This window comes from Euprymna scolopes, chromosome 25 (assembly GCF_053919585.1).
Source record: "Euprymna scolopes isolate OS-2025 chromosome 25, ASM5391958v1, whole genome shotgun sequence".
Classification (NCBI taxonomy): Eukaryota; Metazoa; Mollusca; class Cephalopoda; order Sepiida; family Sepiolidae; genus Euprymna; species Euprymna scolopes.
In genome coordinates this window covers 31,350,561-31,377,672 of record NC_136506.1, presented here as the reverse complement: position 1 = coordinate 31,377,672, position 27,112 = coordinate 31,350,561, and the positions used below count along the sequence as shown (strand labels likewise).

Here is a 27,112-nt window from a genome sequence, read left to right as displayed (position 1 = left end):
GCCACTCCTTTCCCCATTGTACTATGTGCTCAAGATCAAAGGAGAGAGAATTGGAGAGAACTTGGTCGTTTACTGTCTTAGATATGTTACCATAAATTTTGTATTTTGTCCAAAGTTAAATAACACATCTGATCTAAAAGTGCATTTGGTTTCACCAATCTGTTTAAAGCAAAAACGTTTACACTTATTTCTTTCTTCTAACATTAGTTTATTTCATATAGAATTAAAATTTCAAAATCATCACGAATGATATTTATAAATATGACAGATGTTGAAACAGCAAATGCATTAGCAATTTAAACGAGCAAACATAACATGGTAGATGTTATACACCAAGTTTTTTTGCAAGGATATTCACCCTGTTTAGATTGTACTGGTTTCTTCCCTGGCCTTCGCCACATCCTCAAACATGGTAGCCCATGCATGGCCAAATACGATTGCTAACCAATTGCAATTTCATCTCCGAGGAGCAACTACCTATGGACCTGAGAGCTAAGCCAAGTCACAGGTATCTGATATGCTTGTGCCATCCAGGCAAAGAGGTAGAGGATGATTATGTTTTGAACTAGCAGACTGCCCGGCATTGCCTGGTCGTAAAATACGCTTAAATATGATATTTTGATTAATGCAGATTTAGTATTTATCATTATATTGAACTCAATATCATGATTTAAAAAGTTTGTTTTTTAATTATTCATGCGCCACCACCTAGAATAGAAACCTAAACGTCTAGCTTATGATTTACTTTTTCCTTTGACGTTAATGCCTGAGCTGTGAAGACATTTGCTGCAAGACTAAAAATTAAAACATGAACCAATAGCTATTACGTTATGCATGCATATTCATAATGCCGTCGTTCGACTCGACCTTCACCTGGCAAATTCCATTTCTTTAATTTTCACTTTTGCACTGATTTTCCCCTGGCTAAAACCCAAATATATAAAGTTTTGTATGGGTTCAAATACCCTATATATTAAGTTTCCTGTGTGTAGACCAAAAACTGACAGGAGTTTAGCAGGCAACATTTTTAAAACAAATATGCATACACACACACACACACATTATATATATATATATATATATATATATATATATATATAGAGAGAGAGAGAGAGAGAGAGAGAGAGAGAAAGAGGCTTGTGTTTACTATAATCTTATCACGCAAATATAAATCATGTAGAATATCTGCATGAATATAATTACACATAATAGTTAACTAAAGATGATGATCCCATAAGAAAACCGAAAAACTAATAACGAATTAAAATGAACGTTTTAAAAGAAGAATATGTAAATTAGCTAGATCTTTTGCAGATGAATGCAATTACACAACCCATATATAACAATGTTGCATTTTCTTTTTAAATAAATAGAACAAAGGAGTTTTTAATATGAATATCAATACACACACAAAAAAAAATTAATTAATTCTCACTCTTGGTAATGAACTGCATGGCTGAACCATCAAAGATATCGCTATAGCAAGTCAGACAATAGAGCCTTTAGGTTGAAAGAAAGAAAAGATTATCTATTCGACAGTTTTAATGTTCCCAAAATCCATTCAAATTTGGAAGGGTTACAAGGTAATTTTCTTTTTTTTTTTTAGCTATCAACATATCAAGATTAAAATGGCTGACTTGTTTACAAAGTATCACATATAGGTAAAGTGACCTCTCAGCTTAACCTTTAAAAGTGCTGTCCAAGATGATGGTCTCATGATACTGTGATGTCTACATTTAATTTCTTTTCCGACCTCACCAAGGGTGCTAAAACCTCTTTGCTTACCAATGTTTTTCAGATAACCATCGCTATAAAAACTGACAGCCACACAAATTGTCTCTTAAATTAAGTTCTGTTCTGCGCATAACCAGACGTTCCACCCAACAAGTCTTTTGTTATTCCTTAAAACACACACACACACAAACTCTAACAGTGTTGCCCGGAAATAGTTTTACTTTCATTTTTGTTTTGCTTTCTTTCTTAACTGTTGTTTTTTTCTACCAAATTTCTTTTCTTTTAATACAGAATTTTGAAAATTAAATTATTACGTTACCGTTTTGTTATTAAATCATTTTAATTTCTATGTATAAAATTATTGGATCTAGATAGTTTCAAAAACTGCCAATCATTCAACACATGGAAATTTTAAAGTCAGTTTAAATGACTTTAAATTTAACAGTTTAAACGCTACCCGAATTTCTTACATTTTGAAGGATCACAGATTATTTTTTTTTAAACTATTAAAATGGCCGACTTGTTTATAAATAAACCGAATGTGCATTGTGGTGGATTAAATTGCGTAATTTTTTGTATGATTTTGTAGTTATTTTCTGATATTTTAGATTGAATTTATTACAATAAATAATTTATTAATAGTAAAGTTTTAAAAATGGGTGCTTAAGCATGTTTGGTACCGCGCTATTTTTAAATAATTGTTTCAGGTTAAATTCAAGTTTCACAATATCTTTATTAAATTTTTAGATGCACGCACAGAATAGTTACAAAACACCCTCCCCATGTTAAGAATGGCTTTCAAAATAACATTATTTCAGCACGGTACCAAAAATGCGTAAGTACCAAAAAATGTTTAAACCACGTACTACGTAGTGGCGAGAAAAATCAGACATGCAGTGCACAAAGTGGTTATCGTACGATTTTACTAATAATTGTGAGATTTGGAAGTTACGTAAAATGAATTCAAAACTAAAGTTTAGATTTAATTTGGGATTTTTAAAAGTTAAGTGTACATGAACATTTTATGAAGTTGTACGACAATATTCGTTGAAAAGACTTTTTTTTGCAATGGAAAATATCAAGAAAAACAGCTTCGAATCGATTTAAAAAAAAATTATGAACAAATAGCAATGTTTGAGAAAAGTTACAAAGATCAAATGTGTTTCATTTATGGTTACAAATCTAAAAAGGATTTTCTCATTTTTGAGATTGACGACTGATCTTTTGAAAATTGCGCAGACAATTTTTTACCAATTAAAATATTTAAAAAATAACCGCAATTTTATTCTTTAAAAATCCAAACTTTAAATATGTAAAAAACTGCTAAACATTTTGATTAAAAAGGGTATTTTATTTTTAGAATAAGCGTCAAAATATATTTTTTAAAAAATAGTTTAGACAAAAAGGAATTCACGGTTTGAAACACTCGATAATAGTGTAAGTTTCTAACCGCTAAATCTTCAACTATAGTTTAACATTAAATCAATCTTTTTAATTTCTTATTATCACGTGTCCGTCTCGCATTATTAATTTTTATAATCACATTTATTTGTTAATAATTTGAAACCTTTAAAAGATTTAAAACTTTAAAATTAGCAAAGTATAGAAATTCAAAAAGAAATTTTAAGAGGTTCAGGGCTTGGAGTAAGAGCGCACGGAATCCTCATTGGTTCCCGTTTCTCTGTTTTGAAGATATTTCAAATTCTATCAAATTTTATTAAACCCCATCCCACCAAATCAATGCCGAATAAATTCTATTGGCCCCCACCCAAAACAATGAATATATGCAAAAATATTAATAAAAAGAATATTAAAAAAAAATACGCTGGATGTGAGAGAGGGTAGATTTATACTTTTACGCATGCAATCCCAGGCAAAATCGGATAGATGTAAATTAAGGTATTTAATAATTTCTATTTTATTTTCGGTGAGGGGGGGGTAAGAATGGAATGAAAAATGGCATCTGGGTTTCCCGGTTTTCGTTAAAAAAAAAAAAAAAAAAAAAATTAAAAAAGGGGGGGGGGGCGACGAGGAATCAGCTGCTGCTGGGACTACTACAGCTGTGTTTTGCGATCACCAAGTCTCAGGGTCATATGGCTCGTCTTTTTCGACAACGACAACCATGTTGTTTTCATAATCGGTACTTTGTTTTACCGGCATCATAGAAGGGCGGTGCCAGCCAGAAATATAAGTACCACGTTAGCAAGAAAATAAAATAGCGAATGGCTTGCTCTTTTCCCTCGCGTTATGATACTACCATTACACAATGGAAGTGGTAGTGGTTTCAGCCGTGAATTTGGTTCAAATTCTGTCCAGAAATTATTTCACTCTAAGGTAACCCAAACCCATATATCATCCCTTCAGCTGAGATAAAATAGTAAAGGAGACTACACTCTAAAGCATTGGCTGTGCAACTAGTCTTAAATTTCTCTCTGCTGATCCCGGCAGTGCTTCCAGGCGCCATGAATTTCTTGTCACTTAACTGAAATGCTGGTTTAGTATATGAGGTGCGATTGGAGTGTGCAACATTAGTTTTACTACAGGCTCTCTGCGCAAGCACCTTAACAGAAGGTATCCATTGTCTTTCACGATTGATAATGGGGGGGGGGGGTCTGTACACCAATATCAACAGCAGCACCGATTTTACTTCATGCCGCCGCATCATCATCATCTTCGAATAAAAGAATGCGGTGAGTGGACTGGAATGGATTCCACCAATTCCTGAGAGCTGAGTCTTCTTTCAAAATAAAAGGGTGGGGAGAGGGGGTGGCTCTATACAAGTCATTTTTAAAAATCACAAAAAGACGACGACGCGACGGCCGATCGATAACTAAAACAACCATTAGGAAGAAGAAAAGATGAAGAGGGTATTTATTCTCTTCCATCAGGTTGTTAGAACTTTGAGAGAGATATAGAGAGAAAGGGATGTAGGATAGACACAAATTCATTTGTATATATTGTTGCTGAAAGATGCAAAATAAATTTTTGCGGACCTATACAAACTCTTATCCCTGCCTGGTGTTTAAATAAAAAATAAATCGTTATTATCGATTAAGCATCATTTATAATTTAATTGACGTGTTCAAATTTTAGGTGGGGAGTTCTAAGACGTGACATGTACAACTATCCTCCTGCTTAAAATTCCGAAAATGTTTTTGTAAAAGGGATTTGGGTTAAAGGACCGGTCCTAAAAATCAACTGCGTGTGATTTCATTTTACGTTTTATTTACACAAAATGCCCTCCGTTCTCAGATAAACATCGAAAAAATAAATAATTTATCTGAAAATTTAGTTTAATAATAATTTAAAAATTAATGTGCTTTCTCGAAAATTAAATTCGACATGTGAATAAATAATGAAAGCGTCCACCGGAATTTTGACTCAAATGAAATGAGATAGATATACAATAATTCTTCAGTTTCTTTATCATTAAACATAGGTAGTAGAAACGTTTCGTTTCACTCTTTTTTTTTTTTTTTTTTTAAATTTTATATATTAAAACTCATAAAGAACTTTAATAATATAATAAAATCGAAGAAAAAAAAAAGAATAGATTCAATCCGGCAGATATATTGAACTAGAAAACCACTGACGACTGCTATTTCTGAAAAAGCAAGCCTGGCCAAGACGGAAACAACAGAGGTTCGAAACAAACCTTTAAGTGTTTTTCACATTATCAAGCAAACAACAACAAAAATAAACTAAGCTTCCGCGAGTGTAGATATATATATTTAAAAAAAAAAACAACTGATTTACAAATTCTAAAGTTTTAAATAAAATAGAATCGTTAGTATATCATGTTTTGCGGGAAGTCTAGCCAGGTGCGTGCAAAAAAAGAAAAAAAAAAAGGCTGATGAGGATGTGCAAGACAGGAGGAGGAGGGGGGCACGCAGCGGCGAGGTCGTCGACATCACTTGACGAGCATAAGAATAATAAACTAATAATAACAATATTATTAAAAATATGTAATAGCGATAAAGAATTCTGAAACTACAGTTTACTAACCATCACCGGTTAAAAATAGCGAATAAAAATATGAATTTCAGAGAAATAAAATTGTGAAAACGTGTTCTTGATATCTCTTGCATTTGCCCGATAAGATTGGATGATGATGATGATGATGATGAGTAGTCGTCAAGATGGAGAATAAAACCTAGCAAGTGGTAGAAAAATTACTACTACTTCAACTTATATTATTATTCACAACACACACACATTATATATATATATATATATATATATGCACTGCACTCGACATGTGAATCATCTACATCCCAGAGAAAATTATTTTAATAGGATTTTTACTATAAAATATTCCATTTTAAAGTGAGAATGTCCATATTTTTTGTCAGAAATTGACAGGTATATATATATATATATATATATATATATATATATATATATATATATATATATATATATATTAAATCCTACTACTTAGTAGTAGACATGTCAATATACTTTTATTATATTTTTATCATTTAAATAAAACAAAAAATAGATGGTTATATGGATCAACCCCCATGGTTGACAATATACATGGCTGTAAAATGTGGTAATGAGTTAGAAAAATCGAGAGGCAACCACACAGAATGAAACTTGAATTCCTGAAACGGAAGAAAAAAAAACATTTACATTGTTGCATCTTACATTTTGTTGGTAAATTGCTTTTTTTTATATATATATAATTAAGGATGAGGATTATTTAATTTATTTTGATTAAAAAAAGTCTTACAATTTACAAAAAATAAAATATCCGCGTGTTCGTAAATTTCGCCTTTTAGCATTAAAAAATAAAAAGCAACAATTTACAAATATATATATATATATATATATATATTTTTAGAATGCAAGAATGTAAAGGACAGAAACCAGGGTTTAATTGTGCTCGTCTTTCGACTAACTAGTTACAAGGTTTTACAAAGCCAATATGGGTAGCCATAGGCGTCGATCCATACAAGCACCAAGATAAAAATAGAAAATATTCTAAATTCTAAACATTTTTATTCTTGGTTCCATTCAACATGCATACAAACATGAATCATTTTTTTAGCTTAAATGCTTGTAAACACACACACACACACACACGTCGAAATGATTATTATAAATATAATTTGTGCACATTCTATTCATTTAAATATTTTAGAATTAAGCCATAAAATCAATTTCAAAAGATGGCAGTAGTGATTTCGATTTCATTTCTTTTCAACTTTTTAAAAACGTAGTTTTTATGTTTGTATTTTAAGTACTTGAAGTTTTTTTTTTTATTTTTATTTCTTGAAAACTTTTCACACTTTGAATTTTTATTTATATTATTATTTATAAATTTAAATAAAAAAAAATTCTACGAATAGAAAAATTAAAAAGATATATATACATAAAGGCTGCTATTTTTCGGGATGAGGAGGAAAATGAAGCTTAGCTGTAGATTTGCCATAAATACAAATATATATTTAACTTAATATTTAAAATGAGAGAAACTTAACCACAACGTGATCATTATCTATATATTGATATCAATATTTTTATTAATCGTATAATTATCAGTATTTTCTTGCCAACTCCAAATGAGAAGCAGTTGCAGGGCGGGCGGGCGTCCGCCATATTTTATGCTGATTCTCTTTCTTGATTTCCCTTGAAATGAATTGGGTTAAATTTTCACACTTTGCCCCCACGTTGTCCATTATAAAAAAGAACTTTTTTTTTTTTTTCTTTCTTAGATTACACGTCAACACCGGAATATTTGTTTATTTTATTTATTATATTTTACATTTATAAGATGGGATTCACTTTACTATATGAAATCAAGGTAAAATGATCACCCAGTTTCGGTACCTATGCAAAATACGAACCGTGCCTTTTTTTTTCTTTTAGAAAGGATTTGAGTTAAATTCAATTTTATTTTTGTTAAATTGTTAGGCGGAACTACAGAATAATTAAAAAGAAACGAACAAAAATAACTTCATATTAAAATGACATTATTATTCCAACACGGTCCGTATTTTGCACACATACCATTTTCTTACCAGAAAGCTTAGGACAGAACTGGTAACCATGTATGTTGTATTTCCAGGATAGTCGCCATTTATTACGAAGGAAAAAAAAATGGGATAGGAATACAAAAAAATAAATCGAAAATATACTAACAGTTCGGATAAAACAAAAATAAAAATGGCGGCTATTTTCGAAATAGCAACAAAGAAATGGTTACCTGTTCTGTCCTATCTTATGTGTTCACGCTTTCTGTTCAGAAAGTACGTGCTCACTGCTCATTTTACGTTTTATTGCAGTGCTCGCTCTTTATTCTAAAATATACACATTTTTCTAGGAATTTCTAGAGTATTGCTGTGTAATCGAACAAAGAAACAATAGAATTTCATTTTTATTTTCCGTTGGCAGCGGGATGGGCATTTAACAAATTAGGTATATCTAATACATTTTAAAATATTTTATTTATATACATACACACACACATTATATATGTGTGTGTGTGTGTGTGTGGTGCTTATGCAGAGAAGTTGCTGTGCTAAATTCAGGTTTTACGATATCTTTATTAAATTGCTAGGTAAACGTACAGATTAGTTATAAAACACCCTCCCTGATCCCAGATTAAGAATGGCTTTCTAAATAACATTATTTCAACACGATAGGTGCATAGGTAAACAAAATATTAAATAGCTAAGAAAAGCGAACCATTAGTATTTTTATTAAAAAGACATAAATATGAGTAGCTGTATCGGCACTTTTGGATTTTCGCACTGACTCCGGAGAAATACTGTTGTTTTGTTTTAGTTTTAAAAGACGAAAATTTTCGACTTAAAGCTATGAACCTTAATTTTAGCTAGACATTACTTTCGAATAGACAGCTTTAAAATAGCTTTTTAGTTTTCCCAGTCACAAAAGAAATTGGTGTGACGACGATCATTATAAAAAAATGTCCTTCGCAATGTTTACTTGAACATTAGAAAGTGGGTGCGAAATGGACTTTTAAAAAGTCCAAACCTGAAAATGTCAATTTTAAGTCATAAAAACATGTCATTTCTTCACCCAATCACTAACCCCAACCCCGGTGACAATACAAAAATATTTATTTATAAAAAAAAAAAAAAGACAAAAAAGGTATATGACACGTGAGTGTAGCAGCACTGTAGCAGCAGGACCTTTAAAAGTCAATTTTACCGAAAATGATTTTGAAACTTTTGTCGTACAGTTCAGGGAAAATAATCTGTGAAATTAAAGTAGGGTTTGTTATTTGGGAAATAACTCAGTGTGTAACGTAGTTTTATAGTTAGGGAAGAACCGAAATTTACTGTTTATAATAAGATCTGTACTCTGCAGTCTGCACCTCTAAGATCTATTTTGTCATATATGTTTTGTTCATTGCGGTTAAGTAAACAATCCCATGAATCTTAATGTTTTTGTATAATAGTGTTCAATAACTAGCAAGGCATGATTTTTTATTCATATAAACATACTTCGCTACACAAATGCAAAAATATACAGATTAGTCGAAAACACGAAAGTGTAAAGTGAACAGACATCTTGCTGCTCAGCTCCCTACATAGTATCCTTGCAACTTATGTCCCCGAAAGTAGCCCCCCCCCCCCACATCAAAGTGGCAGTGCCTTGTTTGGGTTGAAAATGGAATAAATAAATATTTGTATGATTGTACTTGATAATTTCCTAGTCTAACGACTTAAAAGCCAGCGTTTATTCCGAATCTTCGCTGAAATTTTATGAAAATTACATCAAATAAATTACCAGAAAAATAATAATCGACAAATATGAGGCCTTGGTCGATTATAATTGAAAGAATTCAATTAACAATAAATAAATATCTGAGTGAGTGGCACTGGCGCTTTTTTGTTTAATGTCAGATTTCGTTAAAACATGTTTCCACACTGTTTCTCCCAAATACTACTCGGGCTCCAAGGGTGCATCCTTCTAGGCATTTTCTCCTCCTTTGAAGAGAGGAAGTAGTATGACCAATTGCCCGAGGCCTCCTCATCGAAGAATGCTGATTTGGGTTTAATCACTATTTTTGCATCTGCCGAGAGTGTCTCCCTCTCATTTTGGCGAACTAAATTTCAATTATAAACTAATCATGTGCCTAACGCAGCTTCTGTGGCGAAGGGAGGTGGGCAGGTAAACAAAATATTAAAACGTAGATGGTTTAGTTAGGGTCATCTAAATCAAACTATGCTTTCCGGCCTAATATCAAACTGTAGTATCTGTTCTCAAGATGGATTTTACCTATTTTGTGTCTAACGTTGCATTCGTGGAGATGTAAGTTCATGTAGGAACTTTAGTCATTTTATAAAATCGCTTCGATCTCCTATCAGGTGTTTGTTTTGGGGGGTTGGGCATGGGTTTTCCTGTATCCAGAGAATGATGTTGACATCAAGAGGCCATGTAAACCCTAACACGAAATCCAGAGCGATGGCTATAAATAACATATTCGGTTTTTAAAGAATCAAAATATATAGGAAAATAAACGGTCAAGAAATGAGAGGGATTCTATAAAAAAAATACTTAAGATTCTAATCAATGTTTTTTTTTTTTTTTTTTTTTTCAAAATAAAATTTCAGCGAAGGTTCAGAAATTAGAAGTAGCCTTGTTGGTACTAGTGCAGACGTAAATAATAACGTTATTTAAAAAGCCATTCTTAACATGGGGAGGGGAGGGTGTTTTGTACTAATTCTATACTTCAACCTTACAACTGAATAAAAAAAATATATATCATAAAATCTTAATTAAACTTGGAGATACGATTTAAAAAAATAGCGCGGATCAGTCTCTGCACTAGCACCGCCTAAATTGCTGATAGGATAACATGCACTTTTTTTTCTTCCGACAGAACGGATACAACATGAGGTTTGTAGAGGGAGGAGGTTCTACCACCACCCACAAAAAAAAAAAATAAATATATATATATATATATATATATATATATATATATATATATATATATATATATAGGGGACACTCTGGATGGTTGCAAAATAAATTGTTGTGACCTGTTGGCATTCCTAGGTTGAAACGCCTTAGACAACCGATAGCAAACACGAACCAAGGGAGATAGTAATGCAATTAAGAATGGACCGAATAGAACAATATATCTCACACAGAGGGGCTAAAACAAAATAAATAAATTATATCACTAGTTGTTTGTTTTTTTTATTTATTATTATTATTATTATTATTTTATTCATTTTTATTTTTTTGGTTTATTACTTACCAGAACTTTGGTAAACCTCCGTTCTAGTTCCGTGGAGTCGGGCATTGGGAGTCGAATCGGCATGGAGGAGGTCCGCAGCTCCGGTCGGCCGGTCGCCTCCGTACTCTCTCCGTTCCCCATCAGTGGGCCACGGAAAGAGCCCACAGCCTTCCGAATTCCGCGATGGTGATGCACGGTGGCTCCCTGGCTGTTACCCCCCTCTTTGGGGTAGCTGTCTTTAAAAGTCGGATAGACTCTTACGGAATTATATTCCTTTCCTTACCTCCTTTGCCTAGGGCAAAAGGGGCTTCAACCGTTGCTCTGCCCCCCTCTTATTTTTATTTTATTTTATTTATTTATTTTTTTTTTGTGTGTGTGTGTGTGGTTTTCCGATTTCAAATGAAACCAACGGTTGATCCCGTCCAAGATGAAAAACAATTTTTTAAGTAAGGAGGTATAGGGAGGGGGGCAGAAATGGTAAAAAAAAAAAAAAAAAACTGTATTAAAAAAAAAAAAAAAATGCTCCTATTATCTTCCGTCTTTTCTCCACGAAATACTGGTGCACCACTTGTACCTGAAGAACTCTACATGGCGAAAGAGTAAGGCCTTCTTCTGCTTACAAAATGCCATTTTTAATTTTTTTTTTCAACCCCCCCTTTAGTCCTTCTTGTCGTCACTGTCCGTATAACACACACACATCTCGCAATGCGTGTGTGTTTAGACAGAAGGGATGTTTCTTCTTTTTCCTAGGTACAAAGTTTCCTGTACGGTTTTAAGAAATCCTCTTTCTTCTTTTTCTTATGGTTCCGCCATTTTGGGGGGAATTGTTCACTGCTGGTGCCTATTTCAAGCGAGGAGCGCCGAGGTGTGTCTCTTTTCCTCTCACCAGACTAATTGCAAGCTGCTGCTGTTTCTTCGGTGTCAAAACCAGTAGCAGCGGTGAATCTATGGAAGCTCAAATGTGCTACAAACACAAGATACTCACAAACAATAATAATTCAGGGAATCAGAATGGATATTAAATAAAATAAATGAGCATTATTAAAAAAAAAAAAAAAAAAAATTGAAACATATATTACCAAGATTTTTGTTTTATTGGGTGATTTCCTATTTTCGTCACATAAATTATTTAGAGTGAAATAAATGCGTTTCGGCAAATTTTCGGCTCAAGCAAAGCTGTTTTGTTAGTGTTGTTGTTTTTGTTGTTGTTTGTTTGTTTTGCAACAGAGGAAAGATTAAAAACACTTTCAAGCACGGGCCCTCGGACATCAAATTGATCTATAGTTCTCTCAAGCTAGAGGAGGTATCTTCCAGGCATTACTCTCTCCTTTTGGAGTGTGGACTGATTTATTGTCAGTTCTCTGGGGCGCCCTTATTAGACAGTAATCGATAGCTAGTTGAATCGTCTGCGAGACAGGTTTAGTTCACTTGTGGAAAAATAGCGCCCATGTCAAAGTTGTAGTTCAGAAACAGGAAATGTCATTCAGTTATTTCTCTTTTCGACTTCACCCCCAACACGAGAATTCCTTAGTGGTTAGAGATTTCTCTTTTTTTTTTCTTTTTTTTTTTTTTTCGGAAAATCGAATTCCTTTTTTATTTTATGTTATTTGGGGTGACGTTGGAGAGGGGAATAAAGATGGGACACAAAAGGGAGATAACTGAACGAGATTTATTGTTTCTGAAGCTACAACTTGTACATGGACATCATTTTTCCACAAGTCGCATTGCTCCAACCGCACTATTATTAAAACAAATGTTTAGAGATTCTTTTCTTTTTTTCTCTCTCTCTCACAAATACTCAACATAAAAATATACAGATTATAAATCTTTTTTATTTACATGTTCAATTTATTTTTAGCAAAACGTTCAATTGTCCTTGTAAGTTTGACGTAAAATCTGACTCAATTCTTGATTTATCAACCTAACTATTAGAAGTAGCAGCGATGGCGAATGTTGTTTTTACGTAATGACTCATAATTGAGCAACGAGGTAAATGATGATGAGTTTAAAGGGTTAAACAGTTTCTTCAAAAATTCAAATAAAATTAGTGCGCATATATATATTATTTTTAAAATATAATTATCCACTGACACGTGTATTCGTCGTCCACGACTGATCAGAGTGGCTGAATCTAGCGAGATTCGAAATCGGCACCTCATGATAAGAAGCCTAAACCTCTACCACGGTGCTGACCTCGCCGGACTACTAAATGTATCACTTTTACGTAGATGTTTTTATTTGTTTTTGTTAGTGACTTTCTTAAATGAATTCAAGTATTTATACGAAAGTGCATTTTTACCTAAATGCTTGTTGGGAATAATTTTCTCATTGACCAATCTGGTACCCCCTTTTAATGGAGAGCGGCATATATATTATTATTTTTAATATATAATTATCCACTGACACGTGGCTGAATCTAGCGAGATTCGAAATCGGCACCTCGTAATAAGAAGCCTAAACCTCTACCACGGTGCTATATAATTGTGACATTAGGAATGTTTTGGAGTTAAAATCAATTTAATATTACGTAGTAAGAGGAAAAACGTTTGAATACTTTTTTCGTCTTGAGTGATGCAAAAAAGGAACATGCCGGTATGGACAATGCAAAACTTCCGATCCTGTCAGACTTCATTTTTTTTTTTAACTATCGATTATCCTAGTGCGCACGCGCGCACACACACACACACACACACACACACACACACACACACACACACACAATAATGATAATCATCATCCCCCAGCCACACACCCAGCCAGCAACTCTTTCTTGAAGACATATTTCTGATGAAATAAAATTTTAAAAAATACTAATTTTTATTGTACATCCCGTTTTGTTTTTGTCACATTAATCATGGTGCATCGATTTCTTTTCCTCTTGTTATCGGGTCTCATGATGCACTTGTTATCCATGCTACAACTTTTGCTGCACTCATATAGCAAACTGAAGCCTGACCTAAAAATTGAACAAATTCGTTTTTAACAAATGTAATCTTAATATGAAATTTTGTATTACAGGGTGGAACGATAAAGTTGTCTCCCTAAAGAAAACAGCACTACAGCTTTATTTTAAAACTTTTACTTAAAATAATCAATTCAGGTAACTTGATTATGTTGTTGCGGGGCCAGTCGTTCGGGAACAATCAACCCAACAACCAACAAGGTAGATACGGGCAAAAAGTAAATAGCAAAAAGGCAAAGAAGAATGACAGGCACAATTTGTTTGGTTAAAAACGAGGGTCCGCCTTTTATTTGCAAACGAAGTGAAAAATCGTATGATCTGGATGCTGATTGTCCGGAAAGTCGCATGTCACTGGAGGCTAAGGTCTGGAGGTCTGGAACAGGTACTCTAGATGCAGCGTGGTTTAGAGTTGCTCACTGGGTCTGGAACAATCGGCTGGATGTCAGGGCAATCTGGAACGGACGGTGGACGACACTGAGAACGTAGGGGTCAGTGTTAAGGAATGGACGATTGGTAGGTGCAGGCGAAGTTGCAGACCGAAGGAGCAAGGTTGCAGGTCAGAGGAGCGAGGTGCAGACCAGACGAGCGAGGTGCAGGCGAGATTGCAGGAAAGCTGCAGGAGTGAACTGGAGGCACCAAGTGCAGGAAGGCTGCAGGAATGAGCAGGAAGTTGCTGGAGACTGCAAGTGAAGTTCGCTGCTGGTGGGTCTCAGGAGGCAAGCAGCAGTGAATCGCATTAGTAGAAAAACTTATTAGCCCTGATAAGGGCTGGTTGTTTAGCCCTGATAAGGGCTGTTTGAACTGCTGCTGAGATGGCTGCCGCTGCTGCTGGGAATCCTTCAGCTGGTGGATTCAGTCAACGTGACTAGTAGTGTCAACTTCGTCATCTTGGGAGGCTCCTCGCACCCCTACCGTGTTGAGCTGGCCGGGCACCAGCATGCTGTATTTACGAGGAGACATCATCAAAGAGAAAACAAACGAACAGTATCAATTCTCTGCTGAATCGAATACAACCAAAAGAATTCATTGTGAAAAAATGGTTGGCATGGCAAAACATAAACTACAATGTGAGCGCACTGCGACAATGTAGTAGAACTGGTATTTATTCAATGTAGCCGCCTTCAGCCTCAATCACTGATATGGGTCTGGAACTGGGAGCATGCTTTTCTAAACGCGTCAGCAGGAGCTCGGCGAATACTCGGCAGATGGTGGCAATCAGGCTGGTTTTAGTGTTGCTGAAGGTCATGTTGGTGATGTTCTTGACATATGACTAAACGAAGTTTAGGTCAGGGGAGGAGGGGGAGCAAGTGAGAGAAGGTTATAAAGTCGTAGGACTCATTCTGAAGCCAAATCTGGGTCTCTTTGGGCTTGTTGGCTGGCACCAAGTCCTGTTGCCACACCAGGGTTTGCCAGCAGCCACCTGGTTGTACCAGGGGATCACCACACTCTTCAGCACATTTGCTGTTGACTTTCAAGCTGATTTTGAAGATGTGAGGTGGCTTCATGTGGCCCTCACTTGAAACCACACCAAAGACTATAACCATGGCTGGAAACTTGATTTTCATCACCCTGGGCACACCCCTGTAATTTGTGGCAATCCAGCAATGGATTTTCAGAGTGCTGGTAATGGCCCTGTTGTCATCACTTGGATCGTTAGAGATCATGATTTGTACAGCAGTGTATCTCTAATCTTGCTTGTTGAACATTGTGTCACTTTCAGACATGATAGAAAGCTCCTATCGCTCTTGGGATTTGTACACAACTGGCAAACAAGTAGATGGTCTGTAACAAAAAAAGGAAACTGGTTTTCATTAAATGGAAATGGAATCATGTTGTCTTTTCTAGGGCAACAATGTTATCGTTCCACCCTGTATTTAGATAATTTGAATTTCTCATGTTGGATGCTGTTCTCGCTATTTTTCTGTTGATGTCATCTCTGAACTTCATCAGGTGCATCTAGTCAAACTTGGAAATCTTTTTGTTGAACTTGTGAATCTGCACAGAATTTCAAACTGAATCCTTTTACTTAATCCATGTTTGCATTTTGTAAGACATGACCAGGTCGCAATCTTATGTAATTATTGATTATATTTGTTGCAGAGGGCCGAGGCAGGTGTGAAGGTGCCAATCGACCATACAACTAATAAGGTAGAAATAAGGCAAAGAAAGTGACAGCTATAGAAAAGGATGACAAACACAGATGATTAGTTAAAGATGATGTGTATTGTGTTTTATTGTTTACCAAGAAAAGGTAAATGGATATCCAAATCAGCTGGAGCAAGAATGGACACCTTCCCAGGAGGAGATTCTTAGGTCCTTGAGGTTGGAATCTGGACGTCAGTGGGCACTGGAGCAGGTAACCAGATGTCACTAGGCACTGAAATGGGTAATTGGACATCAATGAGCACTGGAGCAGGTAGCCAGATGTCACTAGGCACTGGAGCAGGTAGTTGGATGTCAGTGGGCATTGGTACGGGTAGCTGAACGTCAGTGGGTGCTGGAGCAGGTGGCTGAATGTCAGTGGGCACTGGAACAGGTAGCCAGATGCCACTAGGCACTGGAACTTGTAGTTGGACATCAGTGAGCACTGGAGCAGGTAGCCAGACGTCACTAGGCACTGGGACGGGTAGTTAGACATTAATGAGCACTGGAGCAGGTAGCCAGATGTCACTAGGCACTGGAACAGGTAGTTGGATGTCAGTGGACATTCGTACGGGTAGCTGAACGTCAGTGGGTGCTGGAGCAGGTGGCTGAATGTCAGTGGGCACTGAGACAGGTAATGACATTAATGAGCCGTCACTAGGCACTGGAACTTGTAGTTGGACATCAGTGAGCACTGGAGCAGGAAGCCAGACGTCACTAGGCACTGGAAAGGGTCGTTGGACGTTAATGGCACTGGAACGGGTAGTTGGATGTCAGTGGTTTATGACTGGGCAACGCTGGGCGACTTGCTAGATATGTGTGTGTGTGTGTGTGTGTGTGTGTGTGTGTGTGTGTGTGTGTGTGTGTGTTGTTTTGGTAAAATATGTTTTTTTTCAAATTAATTTCACTCTTTGTGTATACCAATTCTTTTTGTTTAGAAGTTCAATGCCAGAGCAAAACACACAATGTTGCGTTTTCTATGAATATATCTTCTTCTTGCAATATAATATGTTCATGCACTTGTTTCTATCTAAGCAAATAATTTCTAATTTTTCTGAAGAGTATATGCACGAAAACGGGCGATATCGACATAATAACCATTCGTTTCTGCATAACGAAATGGATCTGTAAAAAATATAACGAAATTTTAACATGTTGTAGGAGCTACTCTACATGGAAAAAGATATTTGGATCTTAGAATGTAACTATGTATATATACTAGTTGGCAGCCCGGCATTGCCTGGTCGTACAATATGTTTAAACATAATATTTTAGTTTATGCAGATTGTGTATGAATTATTATAAAGTTAATCCTCTAATAATTTGCCCGATGAACTAATTTGCCAAAAAAAAATAAATGAATAAATAAATAAATAATAATGATAATGTCGTTCATCAAATTCGGTATGAGTTTGTTTTTTTTTTTGTTTTTTTTTACACAGTGATCACCACTTATCAAGGCCCGGAAGCCACTCAGGGATAAGGGTTATTGCAAGTACATTACGTTAGTGTGGAGATTTGATGAAGTGTTTACAATATCATGTCAGCTGATATTTGGGCTTGACGATAAATGCCCTGGAAAAGTCACTTTTGGTTACTATTTAGTTTTAAAATATCCAAAGAAATGATTTGCAGTGTTTCTAAATGATACTTCTTCTTTTATTGTAAATTGAACTCATCAATAAGAAAAAACTAAAATAAAATTATGAGGTAAACCCGAGCTGGAACAAAGGAATCATTCGAGCTATAGTAGAATGCTCTACCACTAAGCTATAACTCCAGATTATAATAAATTTGTTTTTTTCAAGAAGAAATAATGTGTTAAGATTTTATATCTCCCTTGGCCAGACTAATGTTAAATATTCCCCCGAAAAATTATTGTCTGTTATCTATAAGAGAGAAAAGCTATTTTTTAGACTTGATTTTTTCGATTTTCGATACTTATCCAATGAATTTCTGTACAAAACATATCTAAGAACACTGCCAGACATATAAATTAGCTTCATGTGAAATTTGCAAAAAATAGGCTCAGCCGTTTCGGAACCTATGCGGAAAGAATTCACACATATATACTTACACATAGAGAAAGTGATTTTTACATAATAGTAAATATCTAATATATAAAAGGTTATATGTCTGTCTGTCTGTCTGTCTGTCTGTCAGTCTGTCTGTCTCCATATTTTCAAACTCTATCTCCTCCGAAACTAAAATTCGCAGAGCCGCGCTAGGGGCCTCAAATGATCGGATTTCTTATGGGCCATTCTTTTATGGGTCTTTAGCCAGTTAAAATTGTTTTTAAGGCGTCAAAAATGAGTCAAAATTGTAAAAATCGTTAAGCATTTTGTACATTCATCTTAGTTCATTTTTAATCGGTTTATATGCGTGTCATGTTCATACAGTGGTAACGTCGCCAACTTTGAATGCTACAGTTTCGGTTTCGATTCTAGTTGATGGCACTTAAATATATATTTTTTTTTTTACTTTTGAACCCACGACTCTATAATAATATATACAAAACCTGAACAAATTAAAATATCATATTTAAGCGTATTTTACGCCTGTGCACCCTCTGTCAGTACACACACACACACACACACACACATATATATACATATATATATATAGTTTTTAATTTTCCATATGTAAATACAGTCATATCTTGCTACGATGTGCAGACCGTTTCAATCATAACTGATCTCATCAGGCAAGAAAATTTTAAAATTAAAAAGGTTCAAGACCATTTTCAATTTTAGAGGAAAGAAAATATACTTTGTCATGACTGACGTGAGGCAATATTAATGTTCTTAATGGATTTAAATTTAATTTAATTTAATTTTTAAATTTTGAATTTTCTTGCCTGATGAGATCAATTATGATCAAAACGGTTTGCACATCTTAGCAAGATAGGACTGTATTTATATAAGAAAAATAAAAACTATAATTTGCGCTCCCTTGTTGTTGAGCACTATCAACAACCCTTGTTGAAATTCAATTATTCTTAAGTTTTGGATATCTTTCAATCTCGAATATATATATATATATATATATATATATATATATATATATATATATATATATATATATATATATATGTATATATATATATATATATGTATATATATATATGTATATATATATATATGTATATATATATGTATATATATATATATATGTATATATATATATGTATATATATATATATGTATATATATATATATATATATGTATATATATATATATATATATATGTATATATATATATATGTATATATATATATATATATATATATGTATATATATATATATATATATATATATATATATATATACATATATATACTTAATTTACTCACATAAAATTAATATACGAAAGTATAAATTTATGCATAAACTTGAAGTATTTACTTCAAAAGTGCTCAATACGTAGGTAGAGCTAGTTAGTAAGTTATAAAATATATATGGTGATTAAGCTACACTGAATATTTCGCGTTTCATCCACTTTAAGACTCTTCAGGCTTATGCGCGAATTTTGTGGTTGTTTGTCGTTTTTATATACGTATGTAAAAATGACAAACAACCACAAAATTCGCGCATAAGCCTGAAGAGTCCTAAAGTGGATGAAACGCGGAATATTCAGTGTAGCTTAATCGCCATATATATTTTATAACTTACCATATATATATATATATATATATATATATATATATATATATATATATATATATATATATATATATATATATAAAGAGAGAGACAGACAGACAGATATCAGAGTCAGAGAGGTAAATATGAAATGAGATTTCACTGACAACTCGTATGGATGTCCTTTCTTTTTTTTATTTCTATAATTCTTTCCAAATCAGATTTTGCGTTGATAAAACCGTTGAATAGAAGGTGATTTAAATTGTAGAGCAGAATTTTCCTTTTTAACTGAAACCTGTTGACCCTTTTCTTCAATCAATTCTTGATGTATGATAACTTATTTCCTGTTGATTTCAGTGTTTTGTGACCAATAGTTTAAAAGTTGATCGGTTAAATATTTATACAGACAGACACACGCACACACATAAGCATCTACTGTTTTACATAGATCAATTAATTATTTATTGAAATATAAAATGCAACAGCATAAAGTACTAAAAAAAACTTTTGAAAAATGTTTAATTACAAAATTAAATCTACCTCAATATATTCTGATTTCTTCGGAAACTAGTCAGCCATTCTAATATTTTTGATAGTTGAAAAAAATAAGAATCTACTTTCTGTCCGTTCCAAATTTCAAAGTAATTTGAAAGCATTTAAACTGTCTAAAGAAAGTCAAGTAACAGTTTTATGAGAGATCCATTTTTTTGGTACTTGTAAAATTTAATCAAGACATTAAAAAAATGAAAATATCGAAAAAAGGTTATATTGTACGCATCCGTTTTGGACTGAAGATCTCCGAAAAAAAAAATCACTTAATTTGATAGAGTAGTTTTTTTTTTTTTTTTTTTTTTTTTTTTACAGCGAAAAAACACGTTTTTATGAGAGCGCGTTGAAATCAGCCATTATGAAATGTTTTCAACACGCCACGGGGAGATAACTCCAGTTAAAGCGCCGAGATTCCCTCCCCATCTTCAATACTAGTTTTTCTTTCTAAAAATCGAACCTTTTGCTCGGTATCATAACAAATGTTTTTTTCGTTGTAAAAAAAAAAAAATACTTGATGAAATTAAGTGAAATTTTTTTCGGAAAACTTCGTTCCATAACGGATATGTACAATATAACCGTTATATATATATATATATATATATATATATATATATATATATATATATATATATATATATATATATATATATATATTCATTTTTTAATGGCTTGATTAAACTGTACAAGTACCCATTTTTTGTTTACATGTACTCGCTATATCTAAGACGCCACTCCTAACCTGTTCTCATCCTGTGTCAGAAGCGAGCAGATGGGGTGAAACTCCAAGATATCACATTCTGTTTGTGACAAAAGCCAACAAACCTAGCAACCCTCGTTATGTTCAGCAGCGTTCCCTTTAAATAAAAGTTGATTCATATTTTAGGGAGGTGTTTAGTTTTATTCATGAAGAATGGTTACCCTTTCGCGTCGGTTGCGATCAGAAACGGCCAAGTCTACAAAGTGACTATATTCATCCTGACGTTCTTCAAATGATTACATTTCAACTAAAGCCATTTCTGCCTTTAAAATGTTTAGCAAATCTCCGTGTTAAAACACTGAAAATATTTGGACGCTATTTACATCAAATAATTTTATAAACAGAGATTTAGAATAACATTAACTAACAATTACCTAATTTAACGACTGAAAGATCCCGGAATAATTGAATTTAGCTTTCGAAATCCTATTGAAAAAAAAAAAGTACAATTTAAAAAATAAAGTAAAAATAAAAAAATAAAAACTAATAATAAAGGACACCATCGAAGCTAGTAAAATATAATTTGATGCAGGAAACAGTATTTTATGAAAAGGTGTAGTTTATTATTACGACTTGCAGTTTCTGAGCTTCCATACTTTTCGATTTCGGTGGAACGTCGGCAGTAGCTCATGACTCATGTAACGCAGAATCTCGCGTGGTTTGCCTTGAACATTGGAAATGAAAAGCTTGAATCAGTCTCTTCCCTCCGTGTTACTGTTATATGCACACGCATTTGCGCACACACACCCCTGTCATTTTCTATATACAGATGATAACTGAGACCTGCATATTTTTTAGTCAACCAGAGAAAGGGTTTCAGTGCGACAATTTTTATTTATTTATTTATTTGAAGAACTAGGTTTTCTCAACCAACATAAATAGAACTGAACTTCGTTTTTTTTTTCTTTCTTAAGAATAATCGCTGAAAATGTGAAAAGTCACGTGTTGTTTTTTAATCTTTTTGTTTGTTTAAAGAACGTGTTGTTTTATATATATATATATATATATATATATATATATATATATAGTAGAAATAGTAATTAATAAAAACTAAAGAAAGTGCTCAATACTGTTGTAGAGCAAATATGCGTTTTATTTTTTATTACCGTATCTTTCTGTTAAGTTACATTATTGTTGCAGCTATCCATCCGGCCGTTTTTTTTTTTTTTTTTTTTTTTTACCGTTTGTGTATGTATATATATATATATATATATATATATATATATAGTTCTTTGATGACAAAATCGTGTTTTACTATTAATAATTATAGGATGTTTGTATCCGCCCCCTCCCCATATCTTTATAAAAAAAATTTGCAATAAAGCATTATTTTTCATTTTCATATATTGCACGAAAACACGATCTGAGACTCTAGCAGTGTTTTCTGCACTCGCGAAAAGAAAAATTCTTCAAAGTGCATCTGACTTGGTTTTCATAAAGTTCCACTGACGTTTGTTGCTCTTGGTACGGCGTAAATAAACATATTAAAAATATTATGGAAATAAACATTTATTTGAAAAAAAAAAAGTACATGTGAAAAATTCATAAGAATAAATAAACATCTTGGTGAAATAGAAGTACAGGCGACTCGAAGTCCGCAGCAAACAGTGTCAGATAATAAAATTCGCATTATACTTATTTTTACATAAAATAATAAATTAAATGTTATTGTTTCATTGTTTTGAATTTGTTTTTAGTATTATAAAAATATTACTTTATGAAATATTGGTATTTTTTTTTTACGACCTTCCCCAACGTAGCATAAACACCCCCAACCTCCCCATGTTAAGAACGGCGGTACTTCTACAGTTTATCGCCGAAAACGGAGACGCCATTTTTGCGAGCACCTGTCGTTAAAATCAGAGGGAGAAATCAGTATTTTAAACTATGACAGAAGTAGGAAATAACTGATTTCTCCCTCTTATTCTAATGACAGGTGCCCGAAAAAACGGCGTCTCCATTTTCGGCGATAAATTGTAAAAGTACCAAAACGGCGTTCAGAACACCCACCCCTAACCTCGAAAGCCGTTCTTAACATGGGGAGGTTGAGGTGTTTATTCCGAAAGTCGTTCTTAACGTGAGGAGGTCAGGGTGGGGTTATATTACGCTGGGGCAGAGGTCGTAAAAAAAAAATACCGAAATATTTATTGATTTCTTTCCTTTAAAAAAAAAAAAGAAAAAATAATATATTATCTGACACTGTTTGCTGCTGACTTAAAGTAACCTGTTCTTCTGTTTTAAAAAAATCAGGGCACTTCTGCAAGTTAGTGACATATTAGCAACAGAGATGAGTTATCGACCCCTGTTCTCCGAAAGAGAACTGACGTCTAGTGGCCATAATGTGAACCTCAAATATAAACAACTGTTTACGATAACGCAAAAATATATAACAAAATAAATAACACAAAAATATGAAAATCGAAACATTTATTGTATAAAAGATGCACAAAAATATAATTTTAATGTATTAATATAATTTCTTTTCAATGAGTGATTCATAATTGAAAATGAAATAATAAATATGATAAAAACATGGAATATTGTTTTTAGAATTATTTCTGTTTTATTTTTTTACGGTAAGCAAAATGCAGCAAAATATAATTTTAAAAACATGAAACATTTATAGAGGTTTAATCATTTAAAAAAAAAAATTTTGTACAGAAAGAGTGTATAAAAATGTACCAAAATATAAATTAAAAAATGAAAATATCGAAAAAAAAGTTTAAATTGTATGTATCCGTCATAGAACGAAGTTCTCCGAAAAAAAAATTCACTTAATTTCATCAAGTATTTTTTTTTTTTTTTTTTTTTTTTTTTACAGTGGAAAAACACGTTTTTATGAGAGCGCGTTGAAGGCGGCCATCTTGGATTTTTAAAAAATTTGTTTGAATTTTAGAAATGACAAAGGGAGATAACTCCAGTTAAAGCGCTGACACTCCTCCCCATCTCTAATACTAGCTTTTCTTCCTAAAAATCGAACATTTTGCTCGGTATCATAACAAATTGTTTTTTCGCTGTAAAAAAATAAAAAATAAAAAACTACTTGATGAAATTAAGTGACATTTTTTTTTCAGAGAACCTCGCCCCATAACGGATACATACAATTTAAACTTTTTTTTTCGATATTTTCATTTTTTAATTTCTTGACTAAACTGTACATGTACCAATTTAAGTTTGCTCGCACTTTTAGAAAAGGAAGAGTTATTGTCCCCTGTTTTTTAGTTGACAAGTGACATCTGTCGGCGGTTCTTAAAACTAAAATACACACATTCGCCTCATGTCATTGACATGCAGAAGTGCCAAAATCAGTTCACGAATATTTTTATTTATTATATTTAAAGAAAATATTGAAATGAAACAAACAAGAAATCGTGCAGCGTAATTGGGCGGGGTCGAAAAAACACCGTCTATTTTCTGTGACGAAGCTAACATAGGTTCAAGTAAGTTAAAATGCATGATTACCCTTAATACTTTGGTATTATTATACAAACACCGTGACAGCGTTAGGGTTAGGATTAGGGTTAGGGTTAGGGTTAGGGTTTAGGGTTAGGGTTAGGGTTGGGGTTAGGGTTAGGGTTAGGGTTAGGGGTTAGGGTTAGGGGTAGGGGTAATTCGCTGTCACGGTGTTTGTATAGTTTTACCAATACTTTTAAGGAATAAGCACTAAAATGAGTTTCATACTTACGACGTCAGTTCCGAATATCGACGGAGAATCCATAATTGTCCTAGAAATAGCCAAAGCATAAACTCTTTCAGCAATTTCCAAGACTGATTGAAAGTCGCGAAAAAAAAAATGTAAAAAGGCAAACAGCGAATGCGATTTTTTACTCCCCCCCCCCCCCGCCAACAAAGCTTGCTTCCAAATCGTAAATTGATTCAGCTATTTCTGGAACTGACTTGGTGTTAGAAACTGACTCTGTAAGTACTAAAATCATTTGGGTGCCCATTCGTTACAAGTAAGAACCGAATTTCGCGTGTTTTTTACAGTAAAATTCAAAGCAAGGAGTTTTTTTTTTTGTTTTTTGTTTTTTTTAGTGGCCTATGAAATACTGTTCTTTTGTTTCTTTTTTAAATTCCCATTTTAGTCGCGTAAATTATTAAGAGATAAATGGAAGCTGGTATTACCCTTAAACAACTTAGTTGTACTTCCATCGCGTTTTTGCAAATAAAAGAAACACTAAAAACTCGCAAGTTTAATCTTTTTTTCTTTTTCTTTTCTTTCATTAAGCGATGGTCATAAAAACCGTTAGCAATAGATAGAGGCTACCTGGATCATTAAAGAATACATAAAACTTAGGGACATCACAATAGTTAGATAATACAGAACTCCGAAAATGTGACAGTAATACATGTGTATTCGCATAATTCTGAGGAAGCACTATCAGGATCGCAGGACAGTAACACAATGCTAAAAGGAGATCGCCGGTACAAACACACACCGCTGCACTGCACAAACACCGGTATGATTATGCAATTGGTCTAATGTGAATGTATATCCTCGCAGGTTTGGTTTGTTAGAGCGATATTTAAGCATTGTGTTGGGTAAAAAACATGAAATAATTTGTAGGTAACAGATGCATCTATCAGGTTCCAGTGATTAGACAGCAAATCTAATCCAAGCAGATCATATACAGAAGCGTCCAAAACTAAGGGACAAAATTTTAAAACCTACTATTTGTTAGAAATAACAACTGTGAAATGCCGAAATTTTGACAACTGGTAGTCGTTATCATCCATAATAACATACTAAAATTTGAATCATTTGCAAAGGATAGAAAAAGAATTATAACAATTATTTGTTCATTTTCAAAGTAGGAACGTCCAATAAAATCAATATTAGGCTCGTTGATATGACAGGTGCATGTTTGAAATGAATGTTTCTGTTTAAAGCACAATTGAACCATGATACTTGACTTTTTCATTTTAAACTTCAAGCCATTATCATCATACAAGCAGAAAGGTCAAGCATATAAAATCAACAGTAGGTTCTTTGCTATGACAAGGGCACGTTTGAAATGAATGTTTCTGTTTAGAGCACAGCTAAACCATCATACTTGGCTTTTGTATTTTAAATTTTAATTCAAACCATTATATATTAAAATAATTTTATAAAATCAGAATAGATTCTTTACAGTGCAATATAAACTACAATATATTATGGACTAAGTCATTGCGGGGAAGGCACGTGGAGCTATCTTTTGGTACACCGTGATGGTTCCCAAACCAGAGCAGGAAATCAATCAATTTGATTGAAAATATTGGAATGTGAAACATTCGTTGAGCCGAATTCAATCCTGGGCAACATTGGGTGCCTCCTGCTAGTAAACCTCTAAATCAAAGAATAAGACTCTGCCCCCCTCCTCCACCCCTGTCGGAAAATTGTTGTTTTCTGTTTTTAAGTTTACCATCTATTATCATTTTAATTCAAAATTATTTTGTTTTTCATAATTACTTCATTTGTTTAAAAATCGTTTTTAAATTTTTGATTCAAGATTTTTCTGTCATTAATCACTCAGCAGACGATAAACAATGATTAACTCGAACAAATGTCTTAGTCTGCCTTTTTTTTTTTTTTTTTGACTCATGCAGACAATTTCGTTTTAATGCTCACTCAAATTAAATTTAAAATTTAAATGGCTATATTGAAGTTTTTAACTTTAAAATGTCTGCCATTGAAGCAACGTTAAGTTGCTTATTTAGAATTACACTTAATTTTTCAAAAATCAAAAATACGGAAACATCTTTATAATATACGTCCTCGTCACGCAATGAAGATGTCATATTCTAAAAATCATGTAAATTGATCAAGTAGTTTTCGTTTTTTTTTTAAAGAAAATCAAATTTTATGAGGAAACGAGGATGAGGCCAGAAACGGCCATATTGTTTTAATGTGCCAAAATTCAAGGATGACAAGTCAATGCGAATAAAGGTTTTGTTTGTATTGAAAATAATTAAAACTTTTTAATCGCTAAAACCCGTAAAATTGGATTTCTTTAATTAAAAAAAAAATACTTGATCAATGTATATGACTTTTCGAATATGACGTACATCATTCTGTATTTTTATTATTCAAGTGTATTTCTAAATCAGCACCCAACATTATCTAATC

At 33.3% G+C, this 27,112-nt stretch overlaps 1 protein-coding gene across 12 annotated transcripts in view; it reads right to left on the bottom strand.

The window, feature by feature from the left end:
* Positions 1 to 11,868, bottom strand: part of LOC145247315 (formin-like protein) — a 269,761-nt gene extending 257,893 nt beyond the window's left edge. For 8 of the 12 annotated variants that reach the window (XM_080108952.1, XM_080108955.1, XM_080108957.1 and 5 more), the window contains exon 1: positions 10,973 to 11,849. In XM_080108952.1, the coding sequence (XP_079965078.1) occupies positions 10,973 to 11,092 (120 nt within the window). In that variant the 5' untranslated portion in view covers positions 11,093 to 11,849. Of the gene's footprint in view, positions 1 to 10,972 lie in introns of all 12 variants that reach the window. The other 4 variants (XM_080108963.1, XM_080108959.1, XM_080108960.1 and 1 more) reach the window with 1 other exon arrangement.
* Positions 11,869 to 27,112: the final 15,244 nt, after the last annotated feature.